This window comes from Macrosteles quadrilineatus, unplaced genomic scaffold (assembly GCF_028750875.1).
Source record: "Macrosteles quadrilineatus isolate MER2022 unplaced genomic scaffold, UCM_ALF_1.0 Scaffold_4__1_contigs__length_99947679, whole genome shotgun sequence".
In the NCBI taxonomy this organism is placed as follows: Eukaryota; Metazoa; Arthropoda; class Insecta; order Hemiptera; family Cicadellidae; genus Macrosteles; species Macrosteles quadrilineatus.
In genome coordinates, this window is record NW_026542597.1 from 91,610,922 (window position 1) to 91,628,712 (window position 17,791).

Sequence of the window (17,791 nt, forward strand, 5' to 3'; positions counted from 1 at the left end):
TAGAACGTTCACGTAGTTTGTTATCTGTTCGGTTGAACGTTCACGTAGTTGTTATCTGCTCGGTAGAATGTTCACGTAGTTCGTTATCTGTTCGGTAGAACGTTCACGTAGTTTGTTATCTGTTCGGTAGAACGTTCACGTAGTTTGTTATCTGTTCGGTAGAACGTTCACGTAGTTTGTTATCTGCTCGGTAGAATGTTCACGTAGTTCGTTATCTGTTCGGTAGAACGTTCACGTAGTTTGTTATCTGTTCGGTAGAACGTTCACGTAGTTTGTTATCTGTTCGGTAGAACGTTCACGTAGTTTGTTATCTGCTCGGTAGAATGTTCACGTAGTTCGTTATCTGTTCGGTAGAACGTTCACGTAGTTTGTTATCTGTTCGGTAGAACGTTCACGTAGTTTGTTATCTGTTCGGTAGAACGTTCACGTAGTTTGTTATCTGCTCGGTAGAACGTTCACGTAGTTTGTTATCTGTTCGGTAGAACGTTCACGTAGTTTGTTATCTGTTCGGTAGAACGTTCACGTAGTTCGTTATCTGTTCGGTAGAACGTTCACGTAGTTTGTTATCTGCTCGGTAGAACGTCGACGTATTTCGTTATCTGTTCGGTTGAACGTTCACGTAGTTCGTTATCTGTTCGGTAGAATGTTCACGTAGTTTGTTATCTGTTCGGTAGAACGTTCACGTAGTTTGTTATCTGTTCGGTTGAACGTTCACGTAGTTGTTATCTGCTCGGTAGAATGTTCACGTAGTTCGTTATCTGCTCGGTAGAACGTTCACGTAGTTCGTTATCTGCTCGGTAGAACGTTCACGTAGTTCGTTATCTGTTCGGTAGAACGTTCACGTAGTTTGTTATCTGTTCGGTAGAACGTTCACGTAGTTCGTTATCTGCTCGGTAGAACGTTCACGTAGTTCGTTATCTGTTCGATAGAACGTTCTCGTAGTTTGTTATCTGCTCGGTAGAACGTTCACGTAGTTTTTTATCTGCTCGGTAGAACGTCGACGTATTTCGTCATCTACTCGAAAGAGCGTTAATGTCTTTCGTTATCTGATTGGTAGAACGTTCACATATTTATTATCTGCTTGGTAGTGCGTTAACGTTTATCGTTATGTAATTGGTAGAGTGTAAACGTTTTCGTTATCTTATCAGTACTTTCGCGTATTTTGTTATCTTCACGGTAGATCGTCAATGTTTTTCGTTATCTGCTCGGTAGAACGTTCACGTAGTTTTGAGTACTGCAGAAAGTTGAGGTAGTTCGCTAGCTGTTCAGTAGAACGTTCACATAGTTTCTTATCTGCTCGGTAGAACGTGGATTATGTCGTTCGCTTGCTGTTAGTAAGAACGTTTTTGACGTTCGCTATCTTTTTGGTAGATTGTTTTTGTATTTCGTTGGTTGTGGGGGGAAACTTGTCCATCGATCGCCTGCAGCAGTGAACTTTACACTTTTCGTTAGGAGCTAAGTAGACTTTTACTTTGTTTGCTAGCTGCCGAGTTCGTATTCGAATGCTTTCTAATTACATTGACGATTGTTTGGTCGATTACTTCCGCATTCTATCGATGACATAATATGTTATTGTTTGGTCAATAGTCGCCACCAAGACCAAAGAATAAGCTACGGTTCTCGCGCTGATTGTCACTTCTCTTGAATAAAAGTCCTTAACGGCACACTGTTGGGAGTTTTTGTGACGTTTATATATTTTGTCGGTAAACTAACCAACTTGTGATTGGAACGTCTAATGCTATCGACATTCAAAAGATTTCTAAAATGCCGATTTAAATTAGTTAGTTTTAATTATAAATCAAAATAGTACACATTTATTATACTGTATGACCACATTTCGAAAATCTGTATATCAGATAAACATAACCTGTAACTGGTACTGTAAATAAAATATGAAACGAGTCGTAGAAGAACGAATGTTAAAAACGTCCATCACGCCAAATCATAAACGTCAACACAAGCCATGAAACGTGCAACGATAACAGCGGCAATTGTAAAGCCGTCAAACGGTAATGGCCTCGCTGATATAATTGGGCCACTGCTAGGAAGGTGTCTTGCTCTATATATAGACGACCTTGAAAGGTCAACGCCTCTTCAGTCATTTGTTTTTGTTTACATATCAGCTGACTCGGTTTATTGATACAGCTCACGTGTCCCCCTCCCCCTCACCTCTCCCCCCGGACACGATAATGCACGGCGACCTTCCTTTTCTGGCTATTACTTCTGTCTTCTGTCTCGCTCGCTCCTTCCTTGTGTCGGTGTCGGTATGCTGCTCTCAATAGGTTAGTGGGTTTTTAAGGAGGGTGCGTTGTGGTGTGAGTTTGGCTTTTGTTTGGGTGATAGAATTGGGGTCATTTTTTTCAATTGGGTGTTGGTTAAAGAATATAAATAAATTGGATGATGCAGTAGGACAAAACTTATCCGTCTATTTTACATATATTTGTGTGGACATTGCGAAACAAGGGTGGGGGTATTTTTAAGGACAGATGTTGAATCGTGGACTTAAAATACTTTGTCTACCTCAGTTCCCATCTACAGTATATGTGGTCAGTTCTAGCCGGTTTTGTATAAGACTGAAGAACATTTGAGCAAAGAACATGGGCCACTACTGGACTGCTCTGCAGTCAAATGGTGTGACATAGAAGACGCTATTGAATTTAACTAGTTGATTTTAATTCTAAAATTCTCTTAGTATTTTTTGGAATGTGATCTACTTTTATCAATATTTTTAAGAAATGTTGAATGGATAAGATAGCTTCCTTGCTAACTAAGATCAGCTGTTCATGCATAAGTTGACTTGTTTTAGGATTGGGTCAGCAACCTGATTACCAAGTGTGCACTACAACCACTAAACTGTGTAGTCAAAGTTGTGACTTTAAAGACCTGTTGATAGTTGTTGGTAGACAAATTAGACCTACTATTCGTGATTTTCATTAGTTACTTAGCTGATGAAGAACAACTTTTTAACTTACCTATTTAAATGCAACGCAAGATGATAAATGTTATGTGTTGTTGCAGATGGGATCTGCCCCTTACTCTGGCAGTGGGCCTGGTCCTGCGGCAGCAGGGGCCCCCAGTCCCAATGGTCAGAGTCCAGCGGGGCCCCAGCCCCCGTCTCCTTCCCCACATACAGTGCCCCCACCACAGCCCAGCCCTCAGCGTCCTCCTTCCCCTCATCATCAGCAGCCTCCACAGGTATGTACCCGAGAGTTGTTTCTAGTATTAAAAATTATGGGTTTTCAAATTCAACAAACAGCACTTTTTTGTGAAAGTCGATGGTCATCTATAACATCAACCTGTTTATAGAATTCTTCCTAAATTGATAGACTAAGGGGAACATGACAACTAAGTCCATAGAAAGGGCCAGACACAAGTCAGAGCGAGTAATTTCACCTATACCCCCTTGAGAATGAGTGAGTTAGTCCTCGCCACCCTAAGTTGAGGCAGCCAAAGGCCGCACTAAATATACGCCGTGCGGCCTTGGGCTGCCTCAACTTAGGGTGGCGAGGACTATAGTATGATTTGGTATGATATGATTTCATATGATTTGGATTAGTAAAGTGCACCTTAGTTGGACCGTGACCAAGAGAAAATTTAACATTTTATTTCAAGACTTGCTTGAGATTAAGAAGAGAACAAGTCACTACGGTACTGGTACCTATGTTGATAGATGCTTTTAGTTCATAATTAGAAGACATGTGTTTTGTATAGTTGAATTGTGGCTTAGAGTTGTTTTGTTAACTTGGTAGAATCCTCTGTGGTTAAAATAATTAACTTTACCTAAGCTATTTTTCTTTCTATTGCAAAACAAACATTATCTTATATGTAAGATGTAACATTACCAAATAATGCAGTATTTTTAATGCTTCCTTCTGTTACAGAACTACTCTACCAATAGACCAGCACCCTCTTCTACACCGACAGCCCCTGAGCCAGCAGTGAGTACAGTTTTGTCTATGGGGATTATGGGATTTGGTGGGAATTCCTGTAAGCTTAGTCACGGTCCGGCTAGTCAGAGTTTGGATGCCTAAATTTGGCCTCTGGGGTTGAGTTTCTAAACTGCTACGAAAGTATGTCGTCTGTTTCCTTGAATATTCTTAGACTATGGTGCCTAAATGTTCGGGATCGAATTGTTTAGATAATTCAGTAATTACTTAAATACTTTATTGCTATCCGATTTTTTTAAAATTAGTATTTTATATTTTTTACCGTGGTTACCGCAGTGAACGTAGATATTACAGATGTTTTAAGTTTAAATATCAGAGTTACATAGATTAAATCAGAATTCATACTGTAAATCATAATTCAGGCAGATATTTTGTGAAAAAGAGTATTTTTTTCTAGTTTAAATTTATCTTGAACATCCAATATTACACATGCTATAAAGGTGTGCTAAAAGAAATATTTTGTAAAATTGTGTAGCCTAAGCTGTTATGTAGCAAAAGTCATGATTGTTTTCGTATGTGTTGCATAACTACAAATCACTCATAACTATCAAAAAGGCTTGTTTCGGAAATCATTTTTTAGGCAAATTCTAAGAGATTAGCCTGCACAGTAATGATGAAGAAGTTGAACTCTTTAAGAATATTCTTCAATCGGATTTCCAGTATTAAATGAAACTATTACAATTGTTTGTAGGCTAATGAAATTTTTGAACTGCATAAGAAGAAGCAGAAATAGTACTTCTAATGAGAATCTTAATGACAAAAAAAAAAAAAAATAGGGTATAATATAAGGGTTGGTGCTGGGTAAATTTATTTCCTCTCACTACCATTTAGGTAACATTGGATTTCGGACTGTAATAATAGGGCTATGAAGTGTCTGGTCTATTTTCCCCTAAAAAAGTTAACATCTACAAAAAATCTAAATATTGCAATTCAAGCTGTGTAACATTGAAGTATTTCCACTGTAGTTTTATATTTGAGAATAAGATCCAATTTTAGATAGGTCAAATCAACCTCCCTTCAAAAGTTATCATACGGACTATTTATAACCTCCTGATAAGAGATTTAAACAGGACCGTTAAATTCCTATAAAATAGATAAGGAAATGGTTGAGTAGACAGACGGACTGGCAAACTTGAGTGAATCACTGCATCAGCCAATGACGATCTTGTGCTATTGTCTGTTTAGGTGAGATAAGATAATGGAAGTTATCAGTTAGTTGTGCTTCTGGTGCATACTAAACTGTAAACAGCAAGTGATGCATAGTTATCAGGCCTTATCTTTATGGTTTCTTCATGGTGATCAACAGAAAGAAAATGGTAGGCTAGATTATGAGGCTTTATAGATATTGCAATTGTTAACCTTGTATAAATAATACAAATTGTACGTTTTCTTCTGAGAAGATTTTTGATAAAAATATGAAGCTGCATCAATGTCTTTATTGGCCTTAATCTTCTGTGTTGATAGAAAATACAAACATCCGACGATAATAATATTATTAAGTATACACGTTTCATTAAAAATGAATACAGTATTTCGTAAGAATTAAGAGGAACTCTCCTACTTTAAGTCCCCTCTACACAGCAATACAACCCTCTACTATTTGTCCCAAATTCATCGCTAAGGGCTCGCAACCGGAGACGGAGATTTATTTCCATTGAAACAGCTCCTTTTTGAACTGTTAATGAAATCTTAAATTAATTAATAGCTCTGTACAGGCGGGCCGCGGTCGCCTCGCGTTTGATGCGGTGGTGGGGGAAGCGGCTTAGCGGTGGTGGGGGGAATAGTTCCCGCCCCCGCCGTATCGAGCGCTGACGTCACCGTCGCCTAGCAACCGCGCAGTCGCGCCACCCCCAAATGGGATTCATTTATTACTAAGGCTGCAGCTTACCCCGTTTTCAGTTTATTTTTTTGAGTCCCCAAAGCGTTTTTGGGGCTTTCGCCCGTCGGGCGGAGCCGCTCTTTTTGCCGAGCAATTGATAGGGCTCTGTGACGCTAACGCTAACGCACGGCGACGGACCTCCAAACGTCCTGGGGGAGGGGGAGGGGAAGGTAGATCGTGTTATTCTTTGATCGTAAAACGACGAAGCTAACGGAGGGTCTAATTTATTACCGGCGTAAAACTTTGTTTAACATACCGTTATAGTTGGCCGTGCCCGCGATTTTATGGTAATTAACCGGGTGAGGATTTCCTCTTTTACGATCAGGTTGGGGAAAGGATTATAAATACGTGAAAAATGTGTATTGCTACAATTAGTTGAGTTTATTGTTGAATCGTACGTCATTCACAGCTAGGAACTACAAAAAAAGGATGATTAATACTATAAATTGGCTTATAAACACTCCGTCCACGATATAAGTAGAGCGTTAGCCCCTAAACGGCTAAACCACGTTTTTCTTAGTAATGGATCATAACAATATATTATGTTGTTACTATTTAGAATTCCTCCTTCAATTAGCCAATATAGTATTTCACTAAAGTAAATTAGCTATAACTGTTTATTATTAGCCTAATTTGTAATCGATATAAGTTGTAGAAAACTATGGAAATAAAAAAAAATTGTAGACAAGAAAAATTGGTTGTAAAATAAAAAATAAAGTTTAATAATACATATTTGGTATTTCGATGAGAAGTTTTTATCACTATTACTCACAATCCTGTATATAGCCTACAATGAATCCTCTAAGCTTTTTATCGTATTGTTGAGATCCCACACGGGTGTGAACCGTCAGCCGTCATATTTAGTATTGATGAAGTCAGTGTTAGGTCCCTGTTCAATAAACTGAACCTCGAGTAGACCAAAATTCGCGCAAACAAATTAAATTGCTGCCCCATTCATGTCACAACAGGGACACGCCACACTGCGTGGGGTAAATCGTATTTTGACTACGGTAACGTGGATTTGAATACGTTTTTGTTACTACCCCTTGTATACGAGGGGGAATCCACACCACCCGAGCACATACTCGGGATATACAGCCGCTTGTGTAAATATCTGACTCACTGATCAGTTATACAAATGTTTACCCACTTCTAGAATAGCTAGGGATCTGGAATTCTTTGTAGAGGTCCATCTTGGTCCAAAACCACCCAGGAAATCCAAAAAAGTTACATTTTCAAATTACAACCCCCCCCCCCAAATCCCTTAAACCCCTCGTTTTTTTTAGAAAAACACTTCTTTTAAACGGCTATAGCTCAAAAACGGTAGGAGCTAGCAAATATTTGAAAGAATTTTTTTTCATGGTCAAGAATTAAATACTCTACAAGACACTCATAGGGGTTTTCGAAAATCACACTCCTTCACTTAAAAAAAAAACGCCCTACTTCTAAAATTTTTAAAATGTCTTGGATATTCAACCTGTTTTTAATTTTTACTTTTCGGTCATATATTTCTACCTTTAATGATTCCAACATGCAAGAAAAGTGCCTAAAGTGACAACTAAAAATCGTAACCCCCTAAAAGAAATTAAATGACGAAGTTTCAATAAAAAAAAGGTTTTTTAACGCTTGTTGGGCCAAACCTTCGTACATAGACGATTGGGACGAATATACATCAGCATTGTTAAATCGATTTAAATAAAGACTTGCAATTTCTTACAAACTGGAAGGGAGTTCCTACAAAATATAACTGGCCATAGAAAACAAGCGTCGGCCGTTCCAGTGGCGCTGTAATCAAAAACACATTACGTCTCTACTGCTATCAGTTTTGGTGGTGGGAGGGGGAAGGGACTCCCTTATGGTATTTTTATAGTCGGTGAAATATCAATGGGCGTTTGATCGGTGTGTAATTGTTACAACTGACGTTTAGAGCTTTGTGTCGGATTGCATAATGTTGATACGATAATGACTCTGAAGGTTTCTAGGGACGAAAACGTACAGTTCTATTGTAATTTTTCCGATTCATAAGTAAAGAACTTTTCGTCGGACAAAAGCAATAACTGATGATTTGTGTTGTAGGCGTTATTTTTTAGACTAATCGTTAGAAAAAAAAACAACTGAATTCTGAAATAGCCTATAAGCTTAGTACATTTTCTTCTTCTAAGTTGCTCTTTTTTACCTTCGGCTCAATAGCAAATGATTTTACAAAAATAATAGTGATTAGCGTACTGTGTTATCAAATAATTATTCGTAAAAATATTCCAGTAATCATATCTATATCTAGAAAAGATTTACATTGGCAGAGTAAAATCTACTACATTCTTCTTGGCATACTGAACATATTTTGGTATACTAACATTCTTCAAAAGACCATACACAGGCCACACAATATAATACATGAAATTAAATTAAATGAATAAGTGCTTTATTAAACGATAAAGTAATATGTACATCCAAAAATTATATAGTAAAAAATATGACAATACTTTTCGGAACTAAGTTGTAAAGATAAACTATATATGCTAAATCGTTGCTCTTTGCTACCCCCCCCCCCCTGATACATACTGTAGTAAAAGGAGAAAGTATTGTTTTCATACAAATTTTCGTGTTATAGTTTTGATATAGATAGTCAATGGTTGTGGTCCCTGTTATCCCTAAACAAAATAGTGCAACCCCCATTCCCGTAAAAATTACAATTTAATAGTTTTTGCAATTTTTGTGATTCTAGCCAAAAAATATCATAGTCACTCCCACCGCTAACCGTAAGGAGTTTTGTCAACCTGGAAGAAAGTATCTGTCAGATTGCTGATACCGTTTATTTTATCAAGCAATACACACAATAGTGCAATATGATGAGAAAATAGTTCATTAAAGGTATTTCCAACACTTGAACAGGTTAAGTCCCCCTAAGATACATTTTAAGCAATAATGAAATATACAATCCAAACGCCCTCTATTAGCTGTGAATGACATTTAAACGTTGTTCCAGGACCACAATAGTGATATCTCATGTTTGTAGAGACAGTTCAGAAGCACCCTGTACATTGTGCTGTGCTGTATGCTGCATTGTCGTTACCAAGGCGACAATCGCTCTCAAGTCTCTCTCCCTCTAACTCAATCAACCCTTCCTTGATAGGGGGGAGGGAGAGGCTCTTTGTTTAGTGTTTCTTTCGATTCGACGAACAGCAGACACTTCCCATCATAATTGCCATTCTTCTAGCAATACTTCTCCATTGTAGTTTTTGCAAGGAAAGTAAATGATGGAATTTGCGTGATGGGAATTTATCGCATATTGGTTTTAGTTGATTCAATGTAGTGGATATAGTGCAGAACTAGTGTTCAGAAGAATTTTGGGTTCGAATCCAAATAATCAGCGATTTTTCTTTGTGATAAGCTCCGACTCGGTGGTTCCGAATCCAATCTGGTACATCTGGCAAAAACCCATGAAAATGTGCATTTGTATGTTTTAAATAATTTGGTGGTTCATTGCTGATTCTCTTACTACACTGCACGTTTTACTAAATTCTGAAAAGATAAAGCGGCGTTAATGATCCGTACACTGTCCATAATATGTGTTGGTTGGTCCTAGCTTCAAATTAAAACACAGATGAGCATTTTGGTGAGATTTTTGTGGCTCCATTTAAATGTTACTGTCACTAATATATTGTACAACGGTATGACGACCGACTTAACAGCTTAAATACTTTCGAATCTTTATGTTCTTTTACTAGGCTATAGTCTTAATTTAGAACCACACTTTGGTTTTTAACCCCTCATTTAGTTAAATGAGGTGCATAAAGATTCTATCAAAATTTACAAATCGACTGATAAAATTACATTCAATTCATATTCCAAAATAAGTATACTAAGAAATTTCGTAAGAGCATGCATGATATATCATGATTTTAGATGATTAGGCATACAATTCGATAGAGTATGTAAGTCCCTTATGTGCCCAGCTTAAAAATGTCCAACCTTCGGTTGGTTTTACTGTAATCTCGTATTTGGACGATTTATCTTAGGGAGTGTTTCAACGAAAGTTATAAAATCACCAACGTCAAAATTCTAAGCGCACGTTCGCAAACAACGATTTAATTCACACCGTTCATTAAGCAAAACAGTGTTACGCAATGTGGGATAACATCATCTGTTTAAAGCCCAAATTAACTATGCAACTCGGTAGTAGTCTTTACAAGCTGTCCACGTGGACCCGTCAAAACGGGACTAATTGAACCCATTGAACCCCATAAATGTTGATGGTGGCCACCATTAGCGTGGAAACCCAATTTTGAAAACCGGTGCCATTACGTTGGGTGGAGCGCCGGTGCTGTAGTGTATTGACCGGCTACAACGCTGCAGCGCTGCGCCCGTAGCCCCATAGTCGCCGCTGCCGAAATTCTCCCATTTGTTTCCGCCGATACGCGTTTGCATGGAAATGTGCATTTTATTTAACGCTGTTTAGCGCTAATGCACTGCACTGAGCTGTTTTATTTCCGATTATATTCTGCCGAGCTCGCCATATGTAGATGTCGGCAATTGGGGGCAATGTAATTATGTAAAATGTTTTGTAAGGGGTGGTATTTAAAAATTGGATTTGTGTTGGAACATCTTTCGTAGCCTATTTGTACAAAATCCGTTACTTTCGTGTTATACCGACCACACCGATAGATTTCCAAATTAATTAGATTTTAATTAGTTCAAATAACAAAATCTTGTTAACCTAACCTAACAATTTTATTTTACCAATGTCGGTATCCAAAATCCAAAAAAATTTCACAATTTTTCTTGTTTATATTTCATGGAATTCTTTCTAAGGTAAAAATTTTACTAAAATCGTAGAGTGAAACAATTTTGAAAACTACAACCAGCATTGCCCTATTTATGATTCCCCTCTTCTACCTGATTTCTTGAACTTACGTATCAGAACTATAAAATCACTCAAACCTATGCCTTATCAGTAAATATGATCGATTTGTGTGCTACCAGTAAAAAAATCCCAAAAATATTTTCGCTATGTTATATTTTTTTGTAATAGCATTAAATATATACATAGCTCCGAAACACAATGCCTGCAGAAACTTAAACTGCAGTCAGATTTCCAGTTCCAATAGAAATCACGTATTTCGATCCATCGCCTAAATCGCGATTCAGTCTCCAGCAAAACGGAGATTTCGTTTGACAATCTCGCCGCAGAGTTAAACTAATCAGGAATCGCGTTGATTGGCGCATCATCGCATGGAACGCAGAAAGCGAAGTAGTGAAGTAGCGAAGACCGCGGTGAAAGTGATTGAACACAGTTTCAGCACCGATGAAGTGTTGCTAATTAATAACTGGTATAACGCTGCCAACGGCTGTGTAGAAAGTTTAGGGCGGCTACTGGCATGTGTGTGGGAATTGTGGTTTGGGTATTTAAAACTAAAAGTTTAGAAGCACTACCTATAATTTGCAGTTTTTACAAATTTACACGAACTATGCTTTTTCTGAGACACTTAAAAATGAGTACTTAAGGATCATTTTAAGGCGGAAATCAATGCAATGAGTTTAATGTTTGATAGAAGAATGGCTAAAGTGCTCGTTGGGTAATAAACCAGTTGGTTTTCGGTATTGGACTCCCGGCCAAAGATAACTTCCTTGCAATCTTAATGTCGGTTTTAGCGAATTCACCGATATAGGGAACCATTTAGGGGGCTTGGTAAGACCGGGGGCCGATTTTCTTTTCCATTTTAACCCGAATAAATTTGGTCCTTTTATGAAATTTCCGATCAGGCAAATGCAAATTTGCTTAGCAGGTTTGCTGCTGCGGGTTGTTTTCGTTATCACTACATTGTTGATTTTAGGCTCTGAGTCGCACTTAAACACGCAATGGAAGTGTAATTGATGGTGACAATGTTGTAAAGAGCTTTGCACAAGACTTCTAACGATCTATTTGCCGAATCCTTGAAATTTTAAACCCTATCCCTCCTATACTATCTTTTTAGAACAAGAAACGGAGAACCGGTCACCTCTGGCTCTAATCCGAATATAGAAGTTTAGTTAGGTTGGTTAGGTTATGTTAAATTGTTTAGGTTATGTCAAGTTAGATGATATAAATATGGCCCCTGAATTTACGACTAGTGGCCGGGACCCCTACATTCTTCTAGAACACACACATTTCATCTCATCATTTGGCTTATTTAGACATACATTTGAATGGAAAGTGTCTTCCATACCGTCTCTTTACCTTTGGTCAACCTTTAGCAGGGTCACTCGCTCCCACTTCAAGCGGATGCACCTTATCTGATGAGTGGGAAGGTAGACGTAGTTGTTTTCTGTAGCCGACTTCGAGACTGCATACTAGAGGCTTCTACGGACGTTATATTAAGCAAAATTTGATTATGGCAACAATTTGTCAATTTAACTTTTGAAAAATATAAAAAATGTTCTAATTTGCATCTCATTCTTGGTTGATATATGCTGTTCATTGAAGACCTTCAATACACCATTTCATAGTCGTCTTATAGCCTAATAGTTTGAGTAATTGATCTTTCTTTTCTTAAAACGTTGGTGATATTTGAGTTGTTCCCTCAAGTCCTTGAATTCGCCCCATAGGGGTTTATCATAGTCAGATTACGTGTTTGTATTATAATATGTTTGACTTACTTTTTGCTATCTTTTGAGAGCAATTAATTACTTACATACAATGACAGTTTAATGTAAATAAAACAATAAAACTACTGTAAAATTAATGATTATACTGTCTTATGCCAATGAAAAACTAACATGCCATTAGAACTTCTTCAGTCCTATAGTTCAGCCGTATACAACTCTACTCCACTCCACTTTTTTGCCGTGTAATGTTTCAAAAAGTATTAATTTCAAATTTTAAGGATATGTGCGGTTTATGGGGACTAATTCCTCATATCAATATACTTTGTATGGGTTTTATTGGACAAAATTTGGTGTTTATATTTGGTTTAGTCCTGTTTGATGAAATTGTCGGGTACATCTCTCGCGATGCACGATGTCCTGACGGATATGGAAAATCACAAAGTCAACAAGTATTCGACTTCAAAAGTTCGCCAAAGTTTGATGTGATAATCCGTGAAGTGTTAACAAGAATCTGGCGTGTTGCACCAGACTGTACCTACCACCCCGGCCCAGTGTCACAGACTGTACACACTCTTGGGTTTTACATATCCCCGCACCCCGCCCCCTCTGGCAATGACCCACATTTTATGAGGTTCTCACTGAATGGAGACGAGACTGCATCACACACACACAAACACCTGTCGCGTGCCGAGCGAGCTGTCAAGAATGAGTCATCGGTCACGTGTGGGGTCTAGACTAGACCAGCTGATGTGTCAGCTGATTTGACTGGAGGCTACATAGGTTGTGTTGTGTTAGTTTTATAGGTGATGTATTAGTGATAGAAGACATGTAAGTCGATAGAGTTTTAGCTGTAAGTTGTACATTTTGTTGATTGCTAGTGAGTCATATTCGACTGAGTTTCCTCATCATAGGATACTAGTTTGTTGGTTGAGCTAGTTTGTGAGGTGATATTGAGGTCGCAGATGATTTGGAACAAAATTGTACGTGATGAATGGTTTGAAAGGTCAGTTTTGTTTTAGTTTAGATGGAAGGAGTTGAGAGAAGACAAAGGTTGATAAATCTTTAGCTCAAAAATCGCTTACTGCAATACAACTTAGTTATTGCTCCCACGTTAGTCAAATTCTGCTGCATACTCGGGGTTTCTTCCTTTGACTTGATATTCTTCTATTTCCCATCTAGATCCAAAGTGCAAAGATAGATATCATATTTTAGGTAGTGTGTTTTCTTTAGCTTCCGATCGCGTTGGGCGTTGAAATCTTATTTGGGAATGAACGGCCTACGTTTCTTCAATCATTTCATGCAGTCTTCTTTCGAACTTGGGCCAGTTTGGTTCGCTTTTTATTTGATTTATGCTCGATCTCCCTGGACATCCTTGACTTTAAGAGTTGGGCTTTTGGTGTCATTGCTCGCTATGAGGTCTTGTTCACTTCAGACATGGTCTACTTGACCACTTAAGTCGTGTTCAGGAATCTAACTACAGCACTTCACTCTCCAGCTTGCATCTGCTTCGCTCTTGTTAGACTTAAAACTCTTGTTAGGAGTTCATGGAGATAGTCAATCAAGGACAATCTATAGAGTTCGTACAGCATTTGGGATTTGATGAGAAATTAGTTCAAATAGGCCTATGCTGAACTGCTGCGTTGAGATTCCACTGAAACGAAGCGTGGTCCTCGGTTTGAAAAAAGTGGAATGGTAAATATTAGTTTGGGATCTGCTGGTCTATCCTCTTCACTCCTTGCACTCTTGCAAGGACATATGGGAATACTACACGATGAAACTCCTTCCTAAGCTCCTTCTCTAGTTCAGACGCCAGAGACTATGTTCTATTTGCCCTATGTAGTCCTTGGTTGAAAAGTGAAATGGTAAATATTAGTTTGGGATCTTAAGTTAAAAACTCATCCATGCTGGTCTATCCTCTTGACTCCTTGCACTCTTGCAAGGACATACTTATTCTTCAATTCAGACGCCAGAGACTATGTTCTATTTGCCCTATGATTGTGTATAGTTTTCCTCAGCATATCCAGCAAGATAGTCCTAACGACTTGACAAGCTGTAATGTTGGCCACACTGTAATGATGTCAACAACAGTTGAATGTTTAAGCGTCAGTGTGTCTGTGTTAGTGTCAACAATCAAACGACCTTCAGTGGTCTAAATTGGTTTGTCATTTGACGCATATCACCAACGGCGTCTCTAACTGTCTGTGTGTGGCATCGGTGGCGCGATTTTATTGCATTTGTACAGTTGTTTGCTATGGAAATGACTAATTTATTAAGATTATTCGTGTGGTGGGAAATAAAACCAGTTGTCCAATACAAGTGACCCGCCTTTAGAGAGACTAGTCAACATTTGTGTTCTAAGTAGTTGGAACACTTGGTATTCGAATTATACTTTAGCGCTTTAGCTATAATTAATTGGTGATTTACGGTGTTTGAACCCAGACTTCGTGATAGAAACCTTGCGCTCTTATCTTACGACCAGCTGATCCAGAATATAATGAGAAATCTGACGTAATTGGCAAATCAGCTGTTAAAAAATTGAGTTTTCCCACGTGGTTGAAGCTGCACCCCACGATCTTGCTGCGGGCCACGCCCCGATCGAGAACCGCAATATGAACTAGAAAATATCTATCGTCATTCTTTACAACCGCTTATCAATCACCCGTTCAATTCCAGTGTAAATCTTCTAAATAGATAATTACAGTAAGATAATTTTGTAAAATTGCCCCAAATCAAACGTAAAAACTGTTGGCGATACTATTTGTGGTGGGAAGTCCTTGAGTGTGTCTAGTTGTCCATTCCTTTGGGTATTCCGAAGCAGGACATTCTATCCATAAAGATCACATGTAGTAGTACAGTAGTAGGGTTTTAACTAAAAAAATATAGTTTAATAATCCTCTCCTTGAATGAAATACTGCTGAGGTTTGATTATTCTGTTTATCACGCACTTTCATACCACCAGTTAATGCACAAGAGATTCTATAAAATTATCAATAAATTCCCCTTTCAGGCTGGCATGGAAAGTCAGTACAATGTTCGAGGAATAACTCTTTTATCCGCAGCAGCACTCTATGCCAATGGATGATTACTTTTGTTGTAACGTGTTGCAACTTAAGATTGTGTAAAGTCTAGATAGTCTATAAAGTACGTTTAAACGTGGTGAACTCAACATATAAATATTACAAGACAAATAAATCTAAATTACAGATATTACTAAAAATTTTGATTCTTTCAATATATATATTGGATGCCTGCTCCATCTTCGAATTCTCTAGCAGATCTCCATTTTTTACATATTGTTTACTCAACAATTTTTTATAATATAACAGAAAGTTTCCTCTGTTACATTCTTACAAGAATGCAATGCTCACTATTGTGCATTTCCTCTATTACATTCATATAATAGGCCTAATACAATGCACGCATTATGTGTTTCCTCTATTACATCCCTATAAGAATGCAACGCTCACAATTGTGTCAACCGACTACAGATTCGATCGCATTCCACGCGACTTTGAAGACTTAATCCAATGAACGGCAATCAAGGCGAGTGTAATAAGCGTGCACGGATTTGGCCGCAATCAATTATCGCGTTTGAACGGCGGCGTCAATTAGGCTAAGTAGCGGCTCTGTGTGAGGGAGACTACTGTAGTCACCTGATGGGACAACAAACAATCAAAGTTGCCAAGGCCAGCGCACCGACGAATTGTTTATTCATGTTGCAACTTAGTTCGCAAGAAAACAAGAGCGGCGCGAGTGCGAGTGTGTGCGGTGTGCGGCGGCCGTGTGCTGTGGCTGTGTAACGATTGCGCTGTTGCCACGTGGTGCGGTGGCGGTGCGCGACGTTGCCAGCTCGCCCGGTGTATTGATCGCAGCGCCTCCTCGCTGCCAGCTACAACTGCGACCTCTAGCATCGATTGGACACCCGAGACCGCCGAGGGGACGGGCACGAGTGGAGATTTTGAATTGTCGCTCGGAAATTTTGTAGAGCTTGGAAAATGGAAATGTAGACTCGTCTCTGGATGGTGGACATGAATTAGATTTGTTTGAGGTTTAGTCGTTGTGGGGGGTTACGGAATTAATTATTCTTGGTGAAAATCAAAACTAGTGTTTTACAGTGAACAGTTAATTAAATTCCAAACTAAAGACATGTATTCCAAGTTTAACACCTCTCTTGATTTTATTAAATCTGCATTTACAAATTAATTTCAAGTAGCAAAAAAAATTATTTGAAATAAATTTTACAACTTTATAAAAGTTTCTCAGCTAAAACTTGCTCCAATTGTTTGTCAGCTGATGAAGACAAAGAGGGACGAACCTGTTGATTATTGGGTGTAATAAAGTTAAAAGACCGCATCAGAGACGATAAATAACAGTACAACCACCCTTCCCCCCTTGCCTCACCCCGCCTCTCTCGTACACACTGCGGACCTGGCACTTGCCAAGATACGGGCAAGTGTTTATAAGTATACAATCAGTGATCAACCTATTCGAAAAATTGAACTTAAATATGATGTAGTGAGTATACTCGGTCGCAATAAAGTTCGTTTTGTAAGTGTAAGATTAATTTTCGAAATTTTAAATTAAATAAATTAGGTAACAATTTAAAAGTTAGGATTGTTTCAGGATGGAAGTTTAGGAGGAACTAACAACAAAAGTCAGCTGTCTGCATAGTGGGATACAGTTTTTAAATTGAACAAGCATGTAGTCACAAATTTGTAGATTACCGACCTATTTTACTAATTCCAATCGGAAGAACCAATAAAACTTTTCAAGGGGGCAAATTCCGTGTTGCAAGAACCTTGTGAAAACAGCGGCAATACAGTATATTGAAAGTGAACGAGCCCAAAACTGCAAGTGTAGTTAGCGCTGAGGAAGGAAGCAAGTGATATATGAACCTCGGTAACGGCTATCGTTGCTGCAATAATGGGGAATATGACGCTCGATGTAGGCATAATTGTACACAATGTGGTGTCGTCGAAAACTGTTGAAAACTGTCGTGTGAGTGAAACTGCTCAGCATGAGGTTTGGTCGGTCATTTCTGTGGATAATATTTCGTTAGATACAGTTTTTGTACGCATTTTCTCCATATGGACTTAGATAATTTTTTAGAGTAGAAGTAGATAGATTCATCTTTCCCATGTCAATAGCAGTAGCCAGATTCACGATTAAAATTAACTCAGAATTGAATTGAACAACCGGCAATGTGTTCAGCTGTCAATTACTGATTTCTGTCGAATCCTCCAACTTTTTTAGCTGAGACAAAGGTTTTTATTAAACTAGATGAAGATAGATGTTACATTTTTTACTTTTAACATGTCATAAGTTTACATTTCTTTAATATTTTAAAGGGTTAGACTTACATTGGACGTGCAGTAGGTGA

The 17,791-nt window shown here is 38.3% G+C and overlaps 1 protein-coding gene across 4 annotated transcripts in view; it reads left to right on the forward strand.

Moving 5' to 3' along the window:
• LOC128991539 (trithorax group protein osa-like) overlaps window positions 1-17,791 on the forward strand; it is a 105,868-nt gene that overhangs the window by 27,192 nt on the left and 60,885 nt on the right. For all 4 annotated transcript variants that reach the window (XM_054414514.1, XM_054414515.1, XM_054414516.1 and 1 more), the window contains exons 3-4: window positions 3,019-3,195; window positions 3,882-3,938. In XM_054414514.1, coding sequence (XP_054270489.1) covers window positions 3,019-3,195; window positions 3,882-3,938 — 234 coding nt within the window. The remainder of the gene's footprint in view (window positions 1-3,018; window positions 3,196-3,881; window positions 3,939-17,791) is intronic.